Source organism: Helicoverpa zea, chromosome 7, assembly GCF_022581195.2.
Source record: "Helicoverpa zea isolate HzStark_Cry1AcR chromosome 7, ilHelZeax1.1, whole genome shotgun sequence".
In the NCBI taxonomy this organism is placed as follows: domain Eukaryota; kingdom Metazoa; phylum Arthropoda; class Insecta; order Lepidoptera; family Noctuidae; genus Helicoverpa; species Helicoverpa zea.
Window position 1 is genome coordinate 6,911,676 of NC_061458.1, and position 23,079 is coordinate 6,934,754.

Genomic DNA, 23,079 nt, shown 5'->3' on the forward strand with positions numbered 1-23,079 from the left:
GGGTTATTGACCGTGTCAGTGGGTTAGGCAAAACAGCTGTTTATTGATTGTTTTCTATAATAATTTCATTTAAATCATTCACTTGTTCTGAAGTTTCGTTCTTTATTTGTAATAAACACTAAGATATATTATTTCATATTCCAGATGAAAATATTTGGAAAATTGTGATATTCATATTATTTAAATCAGTTTATTTAAATAAAATTAATTTTACGGATTTTAACACGGTTATATTAATATTATTTAATGCCGACGTTTCGGATCCTTTACAACATCCATGGTTATGTGCAGACTGGCCGTTATAACCGTGATAAAATGCGTAAAAGTAGTTTTATTTAAACGTCTAATATTCGCGTAAGTGTCAGAAACCACTATAAATCAGTTTATATTTTAGATTAAAAAAAAATGGTTCACTGATGAAGTCGTTGTTATAAATATTGACAATGTTAGTAACCTACTATTATCACAAACGTGATGGTTTGTACGTATGTAGGTATAGATAATTCATCATTATCCTCCGAGCCTTATTCCCAACTATGTTGGGGTTGGCTTCCAGTTTAACCGGATTCAGCTGAGTACCAGTGCTTTACAAGAAGCGACTGCCTATCTGACCTCCTCAACCCGGTTACCCGGGCAACCCGATACCCCTTGGTTAGACTGGTGTCAGACTTACTGGCTTCTGACAACCCGTAACGACTGCCAAGGATGTTCAATGACAGCCGGGACCCACAGTTTAACGTGCCATCCGAAACACAGGCAATAGTGTCTAAGATATACTTAGAAAGTACATACAAACTTAGAAAAGTTGCATTGGTACTTGCCTGACCTGGGATCGAACCCGCGCCCTCATACTTGAGAGGCTGGTCCTTTACCCACTAGGCCACCACGACCTTATAATATTACCTTACCACCACCTTAGGTATCGATAATTAATTAGTCAATAAAAAAATAATTCTTAATTGTGCGGTTTTAAGTTAAATAGTAAAGATTTTACGTTAATGTCCTTAAACGGTGATACCTGACATACGATACCTGACATACGATACCTGCATACTTTGTGACTAATTAAATAAAGTAGGTATGTATACCTCTATGACCTAATTTGTGACGAAAATGCAACTAGTGTGTGTGCCTGTACCTATTAGAATACCTACAGATATTTGCACGTTTGTGTTTCTATGACTCATAAGTAGGCGCTCTTATAAGCCGGGAAATTACTATTTGGAACCATTCAGCTGAGCTCAGTAACATTTACAGCAGTCTCTCTTCAGTATTTGATAAACGAATTAATAACTATCAGCGTTCCTTCTATATGTATTTTTTTTGCGGTCAACAGTATTTTGAGTTCAAAAAAAATGAGCAGAATCTTATTTTTATTTTGTATCTTAGCGAGTGTTTGGGGAGCTAATTCTATATCAGTGACTAAAAATGAATCCGTTTTAGTAAGCTATCTTCCCTGTGATTTGGCTTTTATAAATTTTGTAAGAATAAATGAAAGTAACTGGCAGGGATTATTGCACTTTTCACTATTCCCGGGTTTAAAAGAGGTATTGATGGAGATTTATTTTGAAAAAGAAGTTACTATAAGTCCGGTAAGTGTAACAACTCATTAAAAAGTTTTGACTATATTTCACCTGCACATGTAATTTCTTATCACTAATTTAATCTTAACAGAATCACATACCTATTTAATACTATTGGTTTTGTTTTCAGATATTGAATTTTCCCAGTGTTTCACTGGAATATGGCAAGCAGAGCTTTGTGTTGCGATCGAAGCGTCCGTTACCAAAAACATATACATTTAATGTGTTTACTGGTTTTCAAAAAGCTGATGAAAAAGATGTCCCAAAAGTCCATAATTTAACATTGAATAATGTAATACTCTGCAGTAGTATAAAGGTACGTTTAGTTTAGGAATCTCAAGTTTATGATTATATTAAAGAGACTATTTGGAACAACAATATAACTTCGAACAGAAATGCACGGTTCCTATCTGATTTAATCTAAATATGTAATGGCAACAACAGTCTCCATTCATTTAAACAATAAGTTTAACAATTTCAGAGAAAACAATCAATAGAATCGCTGAACGTTAAAAAAATATTCAACGGCAAGCATTACGCTCATTCCTGTGGTAAAAGATCAATTCACCATGCAGAACACCTTTCCTTGAGGACTGAAGCCCAAGCTGGTGACTGGCCTTGGCATGTCGCTATATTTTATGAACAGGACTCTACATTTCACTATCAATGTGGCGGTAGTATTGTGTCTACAACTGCTGTCTTAACAGGTATACAAAATATGGATTTAATTTATCACGTCAAATGAAATTAATTATTGAGATAACTGGTATTTCACATACATGCATATTTGACTCGATTTACTTTGTGTTTTTTTCGGTAAAAAAACTAATATTGCAATATTTTTTTTTAGCTGGGCACTGTATTATTGACAATATTCCAACTAAGGATTACTTCGTAGTTGTTGGCACCAGTAGTGTTGCTAATACTACTGAAAATGATTTTGATATGAAGTCTTTACGAGTAAGTAACAATCCTTTTAATAGGTCCACCAATGAAAGTCGTCCTTACACCGATCAGATAGGTCGTTGCAATGCGTTTGATTATTATACCATACATTTTTATATACCTAGGTTTATGATCCCGATCAAACTCGTACGCATGGATCTTGCTTGTACAAATATTTATTGATTTTCAGGTACAGCAAATTATAAAACATCCAAAATATAAGAGAGAGTTTTCTACAGCAGATTTGGCTATCATCAAAGTAGAGAAAATAGAATTCAGTGTCCATGTACAACCTGTTTGCATTTGGGGTCCTAGTCACGACAAGAGTGAACTGTTTGGGATGGAAACTATGGTAAGAAACAATTTTTTTCATTTTTCCACAAGCACAAAATGGGAACGCTATATGTAGTTTTGAAAATTAATACGCCTGTAAGGTTTTCAATGTGTTTTTATTGCTTTCATTGCTGGGGAAGGTATTTGTTGCGCCACTTCTTCACAGCAAAAACACATAGGAAGTGGTGAAGGGTGGGTATTTTTGCCTGTCTTTTGTAGTTTTATTTGACGTTCGTAAAGTGCTGTTTTGTAACCAAGTTTTTAATAAATGATTTTTTTTTATTCAGATTGTAGGATTTGGTGAGAATGAACACGGTGTACTCCACAAGGACCTGAGAGCGATTAACATGATAGTTCAAAAAGATACGACATGTAAATATCTGTCAAGGTTATTGAACAAATCTACTTTCTGCGCTGGAAATGGACCTGACAGTAGTAAGTACATACAACTTTTTTTTTACAAAAAGCTAATGTTACCATCCAATATAATAAAGTTCTAAATAGTCTCTGTTCTCTGTAGTTAGAAAGCATGCCTACCGATGCTAAGTCTTAGTAAACCCTTAGAAATACAACTGGAACATAGCGGAACCACTTCTAATGGATGAGCTTTGTCTTATAGTACTAAGGAAGATTAAATTGACCAGTAGCTCGTGACAAACGGTGTGGCTACGTGCTAGTTAAAGAGTAGTTTGGTAGTAAATTGATTTCAAATGTCATAAAAATTTACCTAATCGATCGTACCTACTGTTTATATGTAAGTATACGAGTGGATAATATATGCATTTATCAGGGTCAATTTTCTTCAATCAATTAGAAAGTACATACTTTAAATCCAGAAACTATCCCATTATTATTATTTTCTTTTCTTTCAGTGACCAATGTTCGTAACGGTGACAGCGGGGGGGGTCTGTTAGTGCGCGTTTCTCAGCCTGATTACACCAATACCTGGTTCATTCGCGGAGTCCTTTCTAAATGTGGAACTTCAGCTACTACTTCATCACAAGTACAACCACTGACTTGCGATCCGCAAGAGTATGTGGTATTCACTGATGTGGCAGCACATTATGGCTGGATCAATCAAAATGCAGGGTTACTGAACCCGAGTCTTGTGACTGCATAAATGTTTCGTTTGTTGTATAGATTCATATGTTTAAGGGACTTAGTCTAACATGTAATTAGTTTGCTTAGTTAGGAAGTGAACTCACTTCCTAACATAAGACTTTGGTATTATTAGAGTTAAAAATAGTTTAGTTGTAAATTAGTCACAAGATACCTATATTTGTGTAATGATATAGACTGCTAGGTATATACTTTATAGTTATTTAAGATTATGTCCAATAAGAAAAAAATATGTGAATGAAGTATTGAATTTAATTATTTGGCATTTTATTTCATACGTGAGATAATAAGATACTTCTCAGTAGCTTTTGTACTTTTCAATCCTTATTAAAATAAATGAACCGACATTCCCAACTGTATGCTATTATTATGATAATTTTTCATTTGTAACAATAGTATTTGATGAATGAAACTAAGGCAAAGATAAGAGAGAAGAACTCTTAAGGTTATCACAGTTTTACGGTAAAAAGGCTAAACCATTTTCTATGAAAGGACAGATAATAGCAAACCATCCTCCTAGGATGCATGTGAAACCAAGGGAAAAGGCTTATTATTTGCTAGAACAATTTGTTTCTTGAATATACTACGTATTTATATAGCGAACTTAATAATTAAACATAAGTTAAACGGTCAGGTATACAGAATGATTCATTTTAAGTTTCAAAAGCCTAATTTGATAATTATTATTCTGAATAAACAGAAAAAACTCCTGGAACGAATAAAGGCATCATAGTTTTAATTTTGATGAATTAGTTACTTCGTATCTTCGTGAAACAAAAATAAGAATCCGTATACCTATTATGGCTTCTAAAAAAAGCTAGAAAGTTTGTTTGTGTATGAGAAATTAATAAATAAATAGTCTGATATGTACATTATTGAAACAACAATTATTGTTTGAAAAGTATTGGTTCACAAGCTTTATAAATAAATGTAAAGTAGAACACTATGTAATAATGAATAATCCCAATACAATACACATTTGTAAAAAGTAGGTTATTGTCTGTATCACTACGGTTAGTAGGCAAAACAGATGTCCATTATTTTAATAAATATTTTATGAGGTATTTGAATAAAAAATAGTATGTCTGTACCTATTTGTATTTTAATTAGGTAATATTGTTTTTGTAACTTCGTATATGAGGGTATTTTCATTAACAGAAACTGTCATCCAATTTATTTAGGAAAAACCATAAAAAAAATGTTTAGAATCTTGAAAAAGTAAACGTTATTAAAAGTTTCAATTTAAAGAATTTAAGTAACGATATGATAATTCGTATGTGAACATTGGACGATAATGCAAATAATAATAATTTAACAGGCAAACAATAACCTAAAATCATTGTGATCAAATTGAAAAATAATTAACCTACAACCACAATACAGGCACGAATATGAATTTCTGCATGTCTGATCTTCAATAAACCACAGATGTCTTAGTTTCCTACAAGGCAGGACACTGGATTTTCATTATTGTTTACCTCGATTCAGTAGGCATCATTATACAGCAGACTGTTTACAAATTACGAAATAAATATTCACTACGAGTATTTAATTTGCATTTCAATATTACTTCAGTATGTGTTTACACTCTTGAACGTGAACACTAATTTTGGTTTAGAAATAAAATGGGCAAGACATTTTTAATTTTAGTTTGTACCTTAGCAAGTGTTTGGGGGGTTAATTGTGTATCATTGTCTAAAAATGAAACTGTTTTAACGAGTTACCATCCCTGTGATTTAGCTTTTATACATTTTGAAAGAATCAATGCAAGTAAGTGGATGGGAAACTTGAACTTTGGGCTGTACCCTAATTTAAAAGAGGCATTTTTAAAGGTCTATTTTGAAAAAGAAGTTATTATTACTCCGGTGAGTATAAGCTTTTTATATACTTTGTTTTTGTTGATCCATATTCCTATACTGCAATATGTAATCTCATAATAACATTGGTATGATTTTCAGATTTTTAACAATCTCAGTATATCATTGAAGTCCCATAAAAAGGCCTTAGAGTTACACTCTAAACCTCCAATACCGAAGTTGTATGCATTTAACGTGTTCACCAGTTCTCAAAATGCAAGCAATGTACCACAAGTTCACAACTTGACATTAAACAATGAAATTCTTTGTAGCAGTTTGAAGGTACGTATATATTAGGATTACAAGGACACATTTAAATTAGCATTATAATTTCAATAAATAAAGAGTATCTATACATATAATAAATCTGTAAAAAAACTGTGTCTGTACATTGAATATATTAAAAAAATAATAATTGGGTGGGGTTTAGAAACAGTAATGGAGCACAAATCCAAAAAAAAAATTGTCTGTATGTCTGTATGTCTGTATGTCTGTATGTCTGTATGTCTGTTTGTTTGTACACGCTAATCTTCCGAACTACTGAACGGATTTCAATGATTTTTTCTTTGTTGTATCAGTATTAAGCCTGGTCAACATATAGGCTATAATTTATCTTCGAAACTTGAAGACCTGATGCAGAACTCCAACAGACCAATAAAACTATAAGAGATACAAATATGGTGCCGTGACAAAAATTGTTTCATTTGATGAGCATTTTCAGCTGAGATAATAAATTTTAAGATCTGGAACACCTGATGTGGAACCCCAAGAGCCCAGCTTCTCTGTACCATATACAGGTATGACGTTTTAGCAAAAGTTGTTCAATTTGATAAGCACTTTCTATTGACTTATACAAATTGAAGATCTAAAACATCTGATGTGGAACTCCAGGGGCCCAGCTAGACTATAGCATATAGAGGTATGACGTTTTAGCAAAAGTTGTTCAATCTGATAAGCACTCTCTATTGACGCATTTTTCTTTTTTCTCTCACACAAACAAATAATAACGAAGATACAACAACGCTTGAATTTCGTGTTAAGTCACTGCTTAGTACAAATTTTACATAATTGTCCTTTTGAGACAACTTTAATGAAATGGTGACACAAAACCGACGATTATCCCTTTATACACTATAGAAATGAATCCAAGGACAATCCTCGGTGGACGTCGTTAAAAAAAAGACAATCTCCGGTTCTGTGCTAACTATGGAGAAAAACTACTTGGGCTATTGTGATGGGATGTTAGTGGATGACAATGTATTAGGTACATGTAAAAACGGCAGGTGGAGACTCGCCACCTCACTTACTGGGCCCCCGGGAACCAGTCACTGAATAGCAACAAGAGGGCAACAGGGATATGAGCGGCTGAAGGGTGAGAATACCTCGGCGGACTTTAAACGTAGATTACGCGCTCCCTGTGCTTACCATGAGGCACCTACCCTCCGAGCAAGGCTACTAATCTTGCTCTAGCGACGGCTCCACTCTGGACGGCCAAGCCAAGCCAGAGGCGTGAGATCTACCCCCGTCATGGTTCACTCCAACCGGCCGGAGATGGGGGACAGTATACACTCCCTGGAGAACTCAGTATATATAGCCCCGCGGGGTCGCTACTCCCCGTCATCAGCCTCAGATGTCCTGCGGTGCCTATATCTCATTATTATCGTCGTTATTATCTCAAGAGCCTTTGTCCCAATTATGTTAGGGTCGACTTCCAGTCACGATGCAACTGAGTACCAGTATTTTACAAGGAGCGACTGCCTATCTGACCTCCACAACCCGGTTACCCGCTCAAACCAACACCCCTTGGTAAGACTTACTGGCTTCTGACTACCCATAACGACTGCCAAGAATGTTCAATGACAGCCGGAACCTACAGTTTAACATCCCCTCCAAATAACGGTCATTGGTATCCAAAATATACGTAGAAAGTACATACGAACTTAGAAAAGTTGCATTGGCAGGCACTTACCAGACCTGGAATCAAAGACGCACGCTCATACTTAAGAGATTGGTTCTCTACCCACTAAACCACCACGAATTCCACTAAGTCACCACGACTTTGTCATCTATTTAATGTTTATTTACGTAATATTTTTGCCACACACAACTTAAATGCGGACTAATTAGAATCACTACTTTTATCCCTATGTTCACGTCTATTGCGACTATTCAGATCTTTGATTTTGCTGACCCCGTAGTCGCTGGCATAAGGGACAGGATCCGCGTACGAAGTCGCGGGCAGAAGCTAGTACCTAATAAATCCATTAAGAATGTTCTTGAAATAAACAGTGAATTATGCGATCCGTTAGAAAAGTTCAAGATTTTGGGTTTGGAGTCAATTCCACTGTCAGTAGTTAATATATTTTGAAAATACTGTAAAACCTAGCATTATGGTTCCATAGTAACTGCTAAAATTATATTTAAAATCAAAGAATTTATTAGTTACCTATACCTAAATATTTTAATTACCTTTCCGCATGTTGACTGCGTAATGAGTGATAAATTCGTAAACAGCAAAGTAATTCCCCTATAAAAATGATTCACTGACATTTTATCATACTTATTGAGTAAAATTACTACATAGGTAAATAGGTCATCATTTTTGAAAGTGCAACACAAATCATCTTTCCAAAATTTCAGAGGAATCAATCTTTACAATCCTTGAACGCCACCCAAAAATTTAACAACAATGGAAAAGCATATTCATGTGGTAGAAGGTCTATCAAACATGCAGAGATAGTTTCCTTGAGGACTGAAGCAAAAGCCGGTGACTGGCCCTGGCATGTGGCAGTTTTTGTCAAACTAAATGGCACTACTTTCTATCAATGTGGCGGTAGTATTGTGTCTACAAATGCTGTTTTAACAGGTATGAAATATTGGTAGAGCCTTTTCAGACTGGCAGATTTTCCGAGTCGGAAAACCGCGCGGTACCTTTTCGTTTATTCGGTTCACACGCAGAAAAGCTGCCAGTGTGAAAAGGCAGTTAGTAAAAATATGAAAGATATATTTTTTTAACAGAGACTATCATTTTTAATGCATATAATGTTGTTATGTTATATCTAGTAAGATTTTTTTTAGCAATATACATATTTTGATGATTTTTCAGCTGCTCACTGTATTGCCCCTGGTATTCCACCTAAGGATTACCTCGTTGTGGCTGGCATCAGTAAAGTTAACAAAACAGGCAATGAGTATTATACTATGCAGAATCTAACTGTAAGTAATTATAACTTAATTATATTTACTTCATAAACGTTTCTATCACTTTCCCGCATAATTACTGACTATGCGGTAAAACTACCAGCAGTAATTCAGGAACCGCGTAACTACATAGAATGTATTAAATCATACAATAACAATTGCATTGCAATAGGTTTTCATGGAAGATGGTGTGAATTTTGTGCGTATTCGACTTAAAATAGCTAACTGCTTCAGTATTTTTCTAAGTACTAGAATTAATAGGAGCTATACGAATACATGACAACTACTAAAATACACGAGTTCAGTGTATAATATGTAGGTAGATTTTTGCTACACAATTATCAATTTATTTTTCATCTGATTTCCAGGTTCAGAATATAATAATTCATAAAAAATATAGGCCTATGCAGTCTACAGCGGATCTTGCTATCCTAAAGGTGAACAACATACAATTCACGGACTATGTACGACCTGTGTGTATTTGGGCTTCTAGCACTAATAAGACAGAATTATTTGGGAAAGAAGCTACGGTAAGCAAATGTTACTAAGGATGGGTTGACCAAACGAAATAGCATATTTGACCAATGGTTGGGAAAGTCTTGGCTTGTTATCGTTATAGTATTTAAGGCGACGAATTGGTCAACAATAATTCCATAACCGGCACGCGCATCTAAGGCGCCAAAAGGGGTCGGAGCGTCTGAGCGGGGCGAGGATAACAATGCGCGCGCTAGCTTATAACTAAAAGTCGTAAGCGACAAAATCGTTTTGTAATTTTATTATTTAGAAATGATGATTTGATAAAAATTACTTCTACAATTTTAAAGAGTATGTATATACTCAACTACTAAAAAAGTTAAGAGGCTTAAATCGGTCCCGATTGCCCATAATATGTGAATCTCTTTTTAAAAAGAGGTATGTTTGATATATTTTTCTCTGTTATAAAAGTTACCTAATCATGTTTCTACGTCTAACAAAATAAGGTTTATATCATGAACTTTCAGGTAACCAAGTTGTATTTTGATCCGTTTTGTATTTACTGAGAAAAATTGAGATCCTTGGCGCCAAAAATTCCAATTCGTCTTCTTAACTATAACGACGGTGCAATACACGCTTACTGTGTCATTCTTATTAGTTTTGTGTACGGGGTTTTAGGTTTTAAGCAATAACCTGTGTAAATGCTTATTCAGTTTTTTTTTTATTATACCAGATCGTTGGATTTGGCAAGAATGAACGTAACGTACCCAACAGTGACCTAAGGGCGATTAAAATTATGGTGCAGAGAGATACAACATGTGCACGCCTCTCAGAGTTTTTGAACAATTACACTTTTTGCGCTGGAAATGGACCTAATACAAGTAAGTACACCAACAATTGCTAGATGTCTATTTATGCAAAATGTCTCAAAGTGTCTGGACAGGCACACTGTAAGTTATGATAAAGGTTTATTTTTGCTTCTATCAACGATATTGCCTTCTGTGACTTAGAGTAAATACAACGGATGATTTAATTGACCAGAGTAGCCTGTGGCTGACGCCATGGTTACCTGTGATCCGTCAATAATGGTTATTTTTCTTAATTTAGTTATATTGAAACACCAAAATTGAGAATAACGATACATACAGGTACCCAAAAAATCACATTTTCTTGTCTTTTCAGTAACCAATGTAAGTAGCGGTGACAGTGGAGGAGGTTTGGTAATGCGCACTTCTCAGCCTGACCACGGTATCACCTGGTTCATTCGCGGAGTCCTATCTAAATGTGGGAAACTGTCTACTTTGAATATGTGTGACCTAAAAGAGTATGTAGTATTCACCGATGTTGCAGCACATTATGTTTGGATATACCAAAATTCGGGTTTAGTGAACACAATTAATACAACTGGCTAATGTCTTGAATTTATTTTTTTATGGGTAATAAAGTTCTACAAAACTTTTAGGCTTTATCCACATTCCCACTGCTCTATTCGCTCTTTAAAAAAAGGGATACAAAAAATGCGATGGGCATTTTTGATGATAACTTCACTACAGAAAATTTTTATTTGACCTTTATTGACCTCCCAACAACAGGACGAAAACACAGGACAGTTACGAAAATCCGTTTTTTCACAAATATGTACATATTTGTGAAAAAACGGATTTTCGTAACTTCGTTCGTTCTTTTGGCCTTTATAACTTTAGCCGGTAAGATATTATTAATGTCGATTTTTAACAGATTTTAGCTCACTAGGAAGGATTCAGCATATTATTATTTATCTAAATTGGCACAAGATGTTTTGATCTTAAATAGTAAACATATACCTAAACAGATGAGACCTGTGCTAATAATTCGATTGAATAAAAATTAAATAAAATGTAAAACAAATACTATTGTCATTTTGATATTTCTTCGTAGAAAGGTTTCAGCAAAGCAGAACACACATAAAATAGGTTAAACGGCTGGTTTGCATCTACAGCGCGTACACTAAGATTCCTACTTGTGTCATCACTGATCATAACTTATTTCTAGAAATCGATTATGCAAACGAACACAAACTTCTTTATGTACTAGAATGCAACCTTTCTTCGTAAAAATCGGAAATATATTAATATTTTCTTGAAGCAGCATCACGGAGCACCGCTTTTGCATAATTTATTAGAATCTTATTAAAAAGTGTCAGCAAAAGAAAAAGGAGGCTTCATATTATAAAAGTCTCTATTATGTCGTTGAACTAAGTTGTTGTACGAAAAAATTAATTAATGTTCCCTTTGTTTTCGTGCTTCATTGTTTAATTTTATCGTTAGTAAATAAGTTTCTTAATGATCAGTCAGTCCTGAAATTATATTACAGTAGGTCACCTTTTAACTTTACTAAAAACACTTAAGACTACTAAAAAGATTTAAAAAAAACATTGAAAAGAACTGGAGATGAGCTTGTTGTATGGAACAACTGATACGTGCTAAGTTACATTTACCAGTGTTGGTATACGGATAGATGACCATCGGTGTAAATTACATAGCGCGCAATAGCTCGAAATTTCAAAAACAAAAAAAATACACGATTACCCAACAACCATATATGGAAACCGTAAAAAATTAGCAAAGTTGTAAAAATAATTCAACAATGAGCAAAGAACAAAAGGTACATAAGTACGTTGAGGCAGGCTGCGAACTAACGAAGCTTTGCGACTAGACCACCGATGCATGACCGTGCATTAAATTAGTCGACAAACACGCTAACCAGGGCTTATATTACTATGATATACACTCACTCACTGGCTCGGTCCAGTGCTCACTGAAATGCGATATTGGACGTGTGACAAAGACAAATTAAAACAATGAAATCTCGTTTTGCAAATGGTGCGAAAATCCTATCTTACTATTCTACTTCCTACTAGTCCTACTAGTCCTATTGACCCTACTTATTCCTACTAATATTATAAATGTGAAAGTTTGTGAGCACTTACTTTTTTATTTTTGGTCAATTTCTTTGTGTCTGTTATTGTTTGTGCTGAATAAATATTATATTATCTATCTATCGCATAATTTCATCGGATACAACAGCTAAAGTCTCCAGACTGCTGATTTAGGTATAAAATTTAGCTTAATTAGTTAAATAAAGATATATCAGTCTAAGTTCATCGTAAGCTAGATCAATGAGTCAACATGCTTAAGTAAACTAACCAGTCGACCATACAAACCTATGATAATGTTCTCAAACCAAAGGAAATTCAAGCAATTAGTAAAAGCATAAAAAGCAGGTGTCTTTTTCTACCAAATTCTGCATGCTCGGTACTTACCCAGCGGCCAGTAAAGGGTAACTAAGGAAGTAATTTAATTAAGTAATTAACCCCAGAAACGTGGTAATCGCATGTAACAGTGCCGTTTCACTGACTGGCTTTATAAAAATAGAGGCAACGTTGTAGTAAAAAAACCCCTACATAAATTCTTAAACACTCTTATTGAAATAGACTTAAGTACGAAAGTTCCATGTATCTTTTGCGCAAAGGTGCAAAACGGTTACGGCCGTTTAGTAATGTTTCCTTTTTTTTAGGTATTAAAGTTAGCGTCAAGTAATCCTCTGCTTTCCATGTAAAAGCATTCCACACCTGGGATCCTTACGTGACACTACGCAATAAAGGCTTTTGTGTTGCAAAGTTAGCGTAGCAGCCAAACCCAACCTTAACCACTAAGCAACAGGGTTGATTTTCCCTGGGCTGCTTTAAAATTGGAAGAACAGAAACGAGGTCAATGGAGCAAGAAGCTGAATGCGTTTGATAACTCAGAATAGGTAAAACACTAGAATGTTAGCAGAGTCACCACTGTTAGTGGACTGCAGATGTAGCTGAAAATGTAAAATTGTATTTGTGTGCAAAGAATAAAGAACTAATAACTTGAAGCAAAACGACGACAGTCAACGCAAGAAAATTAAACTTCCACAAGTAAGTTTTTTTTTTTAAATCATGCGAAAGCAAATACATTATTTTTTGTTTTTTTAATAGTCGGTAACGGAATATTTTTTAACATCAAAATTACTTAGATATTGTAAGAATGTAAAATCCAAAAGTTGAAATTACACCTATTTTTCTAATTCAAATGAGTTCTACCCGGTCGAAGGTTCCTAATCCGCGCATTGATATAATCTAAGGCATTCCGCCATTATAAAAAAGTTGCCAACGCGCATTGCGTGCTTATAAGGTGTAGACTGTGGTGCAAACCGTATGTTTACTTTTTTATTGCACGACAAAAAGTATTGGACGAAAATATTACCATCAATCAAAACAAAATAGCTCGTGTTAGTGACCTACTTAAAGCAAATGATAATCGTCAAGTCTGTTCACGATTTGCAAAAACTTGTCTGAGTTTTTGAGCAATGTCCTGCTTGAGCTGAGATTTTGGGTTTGAGTTGGTTGAATAAAAAAAGTCCTAAAGCATTGTTGTTCATAAATGTAAAATTTACGTTTTTTTTCAGATTTCTTTTGTCGGATAATCCCTGAATTTAATTTAATTTTCAAACACTTTGCTACAAATGTTTCGAAATTTTAAATCAAATCCAAAAGATAATTGAGTAAATGTTATAGGTAATCAGTTTTTAGATAGGAAAACTATTACATTATAGTTCGGCCATTCAGAGAATGCGTTCCTGACACGTCGCGATTGAACTGACGACGTAATAACATTCATTGATTATTGATATAATAATGTTGTTTTAATGCTCCTCAATTGTTAAAACGGTAAACAACCAGCAAAAATATTTTTATCGTAACTGCAACGCCATTGCAAAGTTACGTCGTCAGTTCAATCGCGACGTGTCAGGAACGCATTCTCTGAATGGCCGAACTATAACAGCAATAATATCTACCTTTAGCTTCAGCGCAAATGGCTTCTATAAACAGTCTTTTGTTAGTGATCTTCAGAACTAGTAGCGGTTGAAAGCAATGTTTACAAACTTTGCGCATTGACTTGAGGTTGAAGTTAATTCAATGGAATACCGCGTCCATTGATCGTCTCTTTTATTATTTCATTCCAAGTAGTGAAGTGAAACGTTCGTACTAAATATTGAATGATGTTATCTTTATTTATCGTATTTTAATCAAACTATAGTATTATATAACATAGAATTTATACTTAGAAACTTATATACATATTATATATTTACATGTTAACGACCCAATAACATAATTTTGAAGAATATACGACATACTTTAAGATCTATTTATGAGATAGTGACAGTCCAATCTTCAGAAAATCTTTCCATATATAATGTAATCCAAAAAGTAGAGATGAGAATCTACGCAGAGAAAATGAAGCTCTAAATTCTCTGATAACTTAATGATATAAAATTTATCTAACGTTTCCCCGCCTATCTCTTAAGAAAGTGGCATAATGATACTGACAAAGGGGGAATTTATTCTGTAGCGATAACAAGAACACTTTTTTATATAAAAATCAAAGCGTTGTTCGAGTTTCTTTGATGTGCCACAATTCCTTTTCAACTGGGAATCGAATTCGAAGCACGTAAAGTTATAATCATGTTGGAGTCCTCCAATGTTTGATAAAGTCTCGTGTGTAGGAGAAATAGCGTGCAATTTGTGAGCTAAAAATATATAGAGTGTTATATTTTAAGCAGTTTCAAGGTGTTAAATATATTGTCTTTTCAAACTACACATATTATTTTTATATCAAGTCTGAGAAAGAAAATCTTTTCTCTTCGGATAAAAATGGAAAAGCAATTTATGCAATAAGCGTGAGGCAGTCACCATATCACAATGTCACTGCCAAGTTTTTTTCTTTTTTCAAGTACAGATAAAAAGTAAAATGTTTGTAATTAAAACTTTAGTTTCAAGTATTCTAAAGGCTTGTATTTATTTTGGCAACTGGAACAGTTGGGTCAGGCGGGTCTTGTGTCCGATTGGTCGGGATTTAGTCGAAAATTGCCCAAATGAAAGCTCAATGAACGTGTCACGGCGAGTCGCCGGGCACATTTGTCCACGTCCCGAATTGTCCGCATTGCCGTACTCTAGAGGTGGCAAGCGTCGATAGACGAAACTTTTGTCGACTTTCGTCTGTCAAGAAAAGATAATTTCTACGGGTGGTTCTAAGACGGGATATTTTACAGTTCCTATATTACAATGTTTGAAATTCTACTTATTTAATCAAACTTTAATACCAATTATTCTGAAAGTTAAGTCGTGGTGGCTTAGTGGGCAAAGAACCAACCTCTCGAGTATGAGGGCGCGGGTTCGATTCCAGGTCAGGCAAGTACCAATGCAACTTTTCTAAGTTTGTATGTACTTTCTAAGTATCTCTTAGACACCAATGACTGTGTTTCGGATGGCACGTTAAACTGTAGGTCCCGGCTGTCATAAAACATCCTTGGCAGTCGTTACGGGTAGTCAGAAGCCAGTAAGTCTGACACCAGTCTAACCAAGGGGTATCGGGTTGCCCGGGTAACTGGGTTGAGGAGGTCAGATAGGCAGTCGCTTCTTGTAAAGCACTGGTACTCAGCTGAATCCGGTTAGACTGGAAGCCGACCCCAACATAGTTTGGGAAAAAGGCTCGGACGATATATATTCTGAAAGTTAAACAAATTATGTAAAAAAGTTTTTTCAAACCGACATTCTTTGTAGCTTGAATTTATACCGTATTGAAACATAACTGTACATTATTGGTAAACTGCAACCTTATTGAGATTATATTGAAAACTGAACTCATATTAAGTAAATAATAAGGTACTTTTTACAATAACGATGTCTGAATAAATAAAAGAGAAAAAAGGCAAGGTATCGATACTTGTAACATCAGTGCACATCACTAGTTGACACAAGCTGCCCTAGGGGTCGGACGTCGGGTCATCACAGGGAGCGATCCGCCTACCGTGTCTATGACACAACGCGCTGTCATTTATCCGCATGCAAAAATAGCTTGCATAGTAATGAATGACCAAAATACTGCGATCGCTTCATTAGTGTTCGTCTGTTAATGAAAGGTTTGAGGGTTCATTCCTAGGAAGGGTTAACAATAGATGTTCTTTTTTTTAAGTATTCGGTGATTAATTCGTGACTGGTGCGCTGGTAATTTTGAAAATGTACTGAATTTATTTAAATAATAAAAAAATATTATGTATTATTCCGTTTTACAAAAGATTTACTAAAACTTTTAATTGACTGTTGACGTGTACGTAGTATGAGATTGTTTTTTTATAAACATAGGCACTTACTCGTTTTTTTAATTACTTTATCAAGTCTTTATCAAGAATTTGTGGTATAAAAAGCCTTTTATTGCACCAGTTTCAAACAATAAAAGAATTATTTTAGATTCACAAAGTAGCAATAATTTGACTTGGCCAAAGTTAACTGACGCGAAGCATTCTAATTTTGTACTGTAACAGTAATTTTGGAAGGAAAACTTTGCAAAGAAACTCCAAATGGCGGTAAGAACTTGACTGCTATATCCTGCAAAGGGATCAATGGTACCTTTGATTGCACTCATAAGTTAGTAACTATTGTAACTTGAATGTATGACATATACCTCTACTTGTGTCTGTTAAATATAGGTATACATGGACTATACATAGTTATAAGGTTTGCAAGATATGCTTTTTTTTTGTTCAAAGAAGAGCAATTTTAATATATTACCTATTGTAATTTAGAGAACCCCTTAAGTAATTTAATTTTAATCAATCCATTAAAGTATACCAGATATAGCAGTAGCACTTAATACGAGTCCTAATCATATAATTATAGACCGTGCCAAGCAATTAGTACATCAATGATCAGATAATTGTATGTAGTGTCTACCTATGTATTACTGTAGCTTCACTGTGTACTAACAATTCTGAACGGACTACTGATTGATTGAACTTAACAATTTGGTTGTTACCCTCACAATGCTGCACACACTTGCTTCAAAAAAATCCCCATTATGGCAGCCAAATACAAATCGCTCACTAATGGGCTTTTAGTACCTAATCCTACTACCTACTTACCTAATATTATAAATGAGAAGGTTTGTGAGAATGTATGAATGTATGTTTGTTATGTATGTATGGCTGGACCGATTTGGTTGAAATTTGGTATGTAGATAGGTGATACCCTAGATTAACACATAGGCTTAGGATACTTTTTATCAATACACCGCACGGACGAAGCCGCTGGCAGAAGCTAGTATAATATAAGAAAATAGCTATACGATAACAACAGGCAGGTAGTAAGAAGGTCTGCTATCCATCTATCTACACACCCTTAGTTTCAAGATTTCTCATAATATCCGGTGTAAAACTAAACCCTCGGACTTGGCTGCCTGGCCCATTAAATTAAATGTGCCGGCTTTAAGGTAACGGCTACTTATGCTTTCACGTAGCCTGGATATTATTTTGATCCCACCTCTTTTACTTGAAGATTTTAACCGTAGGAGGCAATTTTTTTGCCTTCTTTTGTTTTGGTATTTTCAGTTTTGTTTAGGAGTCATGAAGATATACTGTTTATTTCAGTTTAATATCCTTAGCATTGTAGAAAGACAGTCCTAAAGTGCGCACGCGAAGAGTAATTTCTTAGAGGCTTTAAATTATCATGATTACCCAGATCATTAGAGAAATTAGATGTTATCAAAATATAACAAAAACGGGTATAATAATTTATTTTAAGTTTATGTCCAATAACAAACAGCCGTATGTTGGCTTGACTTCGGTCTGATTGGTTAACATTGCTACGTTAATGTTTGATCAATAACATTAATCAGTTTATTATCTGCTATTTAACTAGTTCGTGTAAAGATTTATGTGAATAAATATCATCTAAACAATCCTTCCTTATTTCCTTTTGAAAATGATTCAAGCAGCCAGTTTTATGACTGTTAAAATGAACCCAAAGTCAAAACTGCATTATGGATTCAAATATGTAGTAAACGTTCTTTATTAAACGCCAATGTTTGTCGACACCAAGCTAGTTAAGCAACGGGCATTAAACTCTGAATATTGCATTCACAAAACTTCTCATTACCAGTACTTTAAATAGGCCATTCACGTACTAGAAACCTCAATATAATGACGTAATACTCCTGACTCAAAGCAAAAAAGCTTTCAAGCGTATGCTAGAGACGAGAAATATGCACAAAGCCGTCGAAGGCCAATTGACCTAAATGGACACACAAATAGTAAAGGGAAGGTCCATACGAGGTCATTATTCGCTCCGCAGTCCAGCAAAAGTGTCAGGCCGGAGGAAGACGGACATTTATCTACATCCTAAGGGCACCAGTGATTTTGGGAAGGATGTATTAGTGCGTAATAGGGTTTTTCGTGAAATCAACGCGGCTTTGAATTATTTAGTTGTTATATTGGTCGAGGTTCCGAGAAAGGGATGGAGTTTCTTGCGTAGGTTTTTATTATTTTAGGCACGATTTTGGGATTCGAGATATTTTTACCTTTGTGCCCTATTGTATAGGTCTAAAGTAAGTCATTATTTTTATGATCTATCTAGAAATAGGGTGAGGTATACTAAAAAGCTATATTTAATACAGTGGGGGTTTTCCAGCGACACGTGTCTTTCTGAAAACACAGCTGTCTTCATGTGTTTTTCATACGTAATATTCTTATAGAGGTAAAACATGGTTTAAAATAACCATATTATATACACAGATTATTATAATTACTTCTTCATCTCTTCATATTATAAAAGCGCCACCGTAATCACAGTAAATAAACAGAGCTTGAAATATAATAGTAAACAATCAAATAATGACTATACTTACAGCAGTAATAGCACCATTCATTCACAGAAAATATTCTATTAAAGTAAGATAAGCGATGCTCCAAAAGAAACTAGTTATACTTTTAAAAAAACCTTTTCGTAGGCCGGGCTGGAGCAATCTTTTGGTCCATTAAATTGTTCACGCTCACCGACTATGGAAATTGGACGTAAAACGAAATAATGTATAGTAAGGAAATAGTTCGGTGAGATTTGTAGCGTCGTTAGACAACTAGTTGGGACATCTGCGTTTAGCTTAAGTGTTGTTTGTGTTACGTTTTATTGTTTTCGCTATAAATAATAGCGTTGTTTGTTTTTAGGGTGAAATAAATAATATTCATGAATCAAAAAACATTTTTCATTAAAGTTCTTCCTGTTCACTACTTTGTACATATAATGACTACCAATAAAATTCTATATTTATTCGTTATTACAATTAACAACAATTGCTCATTAGTCTGCGGTGTAATTTTGATATTGATAGGTAATCATATTAACATGCAGTATTAATAAGCCATGATGTTGAATTAACTAGTAAATATGTTGATATAACAGATTTATTGATATTATTTAATCTTCATACGCGTTATAATTAATTACAAAGTTTACATTATAATTATACCTGCCATAATTATAATGTAAACTTTTGACATTACAATTACTATTACAGTAAAATAAAATAGATACGTGGTTTTTATAATACAGCCAGAAGTTGTATTTAACAAATTATAAACGCCATTTTACAAACGGACCTACAATGCAATATCGAAGTGCAGATTCTGACATAATTTCATGGACCACTTCATTCCTGCTAAATCATAACAGTTCAATTGTTACTGGAAGAGCCATTCTATTAATTAATTTGAGTCAGTTTCATAGAAAATATAGTGGAGGATAATGTTTTTCTTTTATTTACATGATCCTATTGTATACCTAGATAATATAAAGTTCGGTTATTCTGAAATACGCATTCAAGTTACCGCATCAGAAATCTATCAAATTGCAGGTGTCTGTTTAGTTATCATATAACGAAAATTAATAAAAAAATAATCATTAAAGTAACTTCAAGTTATGATTTATTAGTTAAGTACTACTGAGTAGTGTTGCGCCTGCGAAAATGTTAAGTTCGGCTAGAAGCTTTGTACTTACTATTTTTCACGCTCTCCCCTAGATTGCGTTAGTAGTAACTTTAGCTCATCCATACTATATCTGATGGTTCTGGTATCTGATAAAAAATTGAAAAATAATACTAGTTTGTGATATCCTCTATGTACAAAATATTTTAAGTACTCACTTAATTAATTGATATTTTGTGTGCTATATTATATATTTGACTGCTATATTATTTTTATTTAAGTTTCCTCTAAACCATTAAATTATATTTAAAGTCCCAAACACTATTCGATATTTTTTACTTTACCTTGATGTCTAAAACTCTAATCTATCGTTCAAATCTCTTCTATTATTTCAGTATCTGCAGGCGTGCGCGCGCGGAAAACTAGGTTGGAATAATCTAGTTTATCTGCTGAGTTAGCGAATATCACGATAAGCCAACTAAGTTATTAATTTTCATTTTATCTGAATAAAAAATCTTCTCGTTTTCATGATTTTAATAGTTATCTTTTTTCTTAACCTATGTGCCAGTTTTTTATTTTGATTGACAGTTTTCGAAGCCAAACCTATTTTCTCACGTAGGTACATAATTAGAATGCGAGCTTGACCAGTTTTCAAGTAGTGTATGAGAAGACACAAGTTTTGTACATAGAGAGTGATTGTTTATTTATATTTGATGAAACTAATATTTACCACCTCATAAAAGTCTAAGAGCAGACTTAGCCACATTTCACCGTAACATTCGTCACAAAGTTGGCACAAAATTACTATGGTCTTATCGCGTCAGTCGTGGTTAATCTTGACATTCTATGTAACCGCACTGTTGAGTTACTTCAAACAATAGAACTGGGACAAGTATTACTGTTTTCCGCAAACTATAAATGAACCTCTAAATACTTATGAGAGCCAAGTGAAGCTGAAGATAGTTTTTAATAGTTCCGACTTAGTTTAAACCTTCATTAAATTATTTATTGAAAATCAACTTCTGTTTCTGGGTCTGTGTGGACTTCAGAGCTTTACTCAGACATTTCATAAAAAGGTGGTATTTTACGTCTTAATTTTTTCACAAAAGAAAAAAAACTATTTCTTGTATTTACTTCGAAGAAACCTTTAGGTCCCTAATTGGGAATATACTTATATATTTAGTACTTACCTTGCTTTAAGATTTTTTTTTGGAAATTATTGTTCTTTCTCTGAGTAGATAGAAAGTAAGTAGAGCTAAGTAAAGTTAATAGGTAAGTATAAATATGGGTTTTTAATTTATTAAAAAACAATAAGGGCTAAGAAAAAAAAAATTAAAATTTTTATAGCATGTTGTGTTTTCAGGATTTACGTAAAAGAGAATCACATGAATAAATAATAGGAATGATAAAAGCATATTTTATAGCAACACTCGTATTATATGAGAGCGTAAATATTCTATAATTCCTAATTGCTGGGGATATCAGACAGCTAATCTACTTCCTGTATTTATTAATGCAATATTTCATCAAAATGCTGTGAGCTCAAATATATATACAGATATTGACTAAATATTCAAACCTTTTTAATGAGCGTCTAGACTCGAACGGTGTTAAAATGTAAATTATCATATACTTGGATAAATATGGAATATTATTTAGCTCTCGTTTTATTTAGTAGTAATATTCATTTCATTTTACATATAGTTAATTGGTATTTCTATTAGCTCTAATGTAGTTGAACTGCCATTTTAAAATTTTCAACTTTTTAATAAAAGTCAAAATGTTATTCTTATTTAGTTTCTCAAAAACTCTGTCACACTAACTTCTGAATGCTTAACTGAAATAGTACATTAACGAAATATTTACAGTCTGGACAATAAACAAAATAAGGACCTATCTTCAGCCCGCATCGCCGGCTTTATGCAAACTTATATAAAGCAAGTTCGCTCATTTAGTTGCAGCTTCCGAAATGAGATAAAACAGGTCAAGTAGTTTAATGAATAACAGCTTTGGCAAAAGTAAACTTTGTGCTATTTCCCCGTTTGTGGTTAATTAGCTTTATTAAGTAAACAGTAAACAGATAGGTAGGGGGAGTTCTTACGAGATTTATGTATGGGGTTAGTTGTGTGTGGTTTTGATTTATTATGTCTGGTCGAACTAGTAAAATGATATGCTTGTTGGATTGGTTTGTCATTTGTTTTTTTATTTATATTATATCTACCTAGTTAGTAAATTGTACTACTCTTAAAAAACTATAATACTTAACAGGTAGACGCAATAACATAAAATGTTACTAATAGTTTCATTTGAATACAAAATGAGGGCAGAATCAAATTAAATGTAGTTCAATTCACAAAATAGAAGCGCCTCAGAGATTAATAAATAAAACTACCTACACATATATCATTCGACACAGGCGACCACCCGCTGTTCCATATTATATTGACTTTGTGACCCTATTTTTTCTAACTAATCCAAGACGTTTAGTTACGTAAACAAATAATATTAGATATCATTAAATATGCTAAGAGTTCATTTAATACCAATGCTTGTGATAACAGCAGATAACGTCTAACTGGTATTTCAAAAAATAATTCCGAATATCACGTGGTGCGACGCGCACCTCTCTATGAAACGAAACGATTAAGCTACAAAATGTCAAAAAGCAAAAGCACCAAGTACTAGGGGCGGCGACCGCGGCTTATAGAGGGGAGAGGGGGGCAAAGGGGAGCGTGGTCGCCAGTTTC

At 34.0% G+C, this 23,079-nt stretch overlaps 2 protein-coding genes across 2 annotated transcripts; both read left to right on the forward strand.

Annotated features, from left to right (window-relative positions):
• Positions 1-1,334: 1,334 nt before the first annotated feature.
• Positions 1,335-4,055, forward strand: LOC124631977 (chymotrypsin-C-like). Its single transcript, XM_047166631.1, has 7 exons — positions 1,335-1,592; positions 1,714-1,899; positions 2,065-2,290; positions 2,434-2,543; positions 2,719-2,880; positions 3,149-3,296; positions 3,734-4,055. Exons 1-7 carry the CDS (start codon positions 1,356-1,358, stop codon positions 3,979-3,981), a joined length of 1,317 nt encoding a protein of 438 aa, XP_047022587.1. The 5' UTR covers positions 1,335-1,355; the 3' UTR covers positions 3,982-4,055.
• A 1,504-nt stretch (positions 4,056-5,559) lies between these two features.
• LOC124632002 (venom peptide isomerase heavy chain-like) lies at positions 5,560-10,938 on the forward strand. The gene is made up of 7 exons (XM_047166656.1): positions 5,560-5,845; positions 5,939-6,118; positions 8,477-8,702; positions 8,943-9,052; positions 9,406-9,567; positions 10,245-10,392; positions 10,694-10,938. Exons 1-7 carry the CDS (start codon positions 5,606-5,608, stop codon positions 10,921-10,923), a joined length of 1,296 nt encoding a protein of 431 aa, XP_047022612.1. The 5' UTR covers positions 5,560-5,605; the 3' UTR covers positions 10,924-10,938.
• The last annotated feature ends 12,141 nt before the right edge of the window (positions 10,939-23,079 follow it).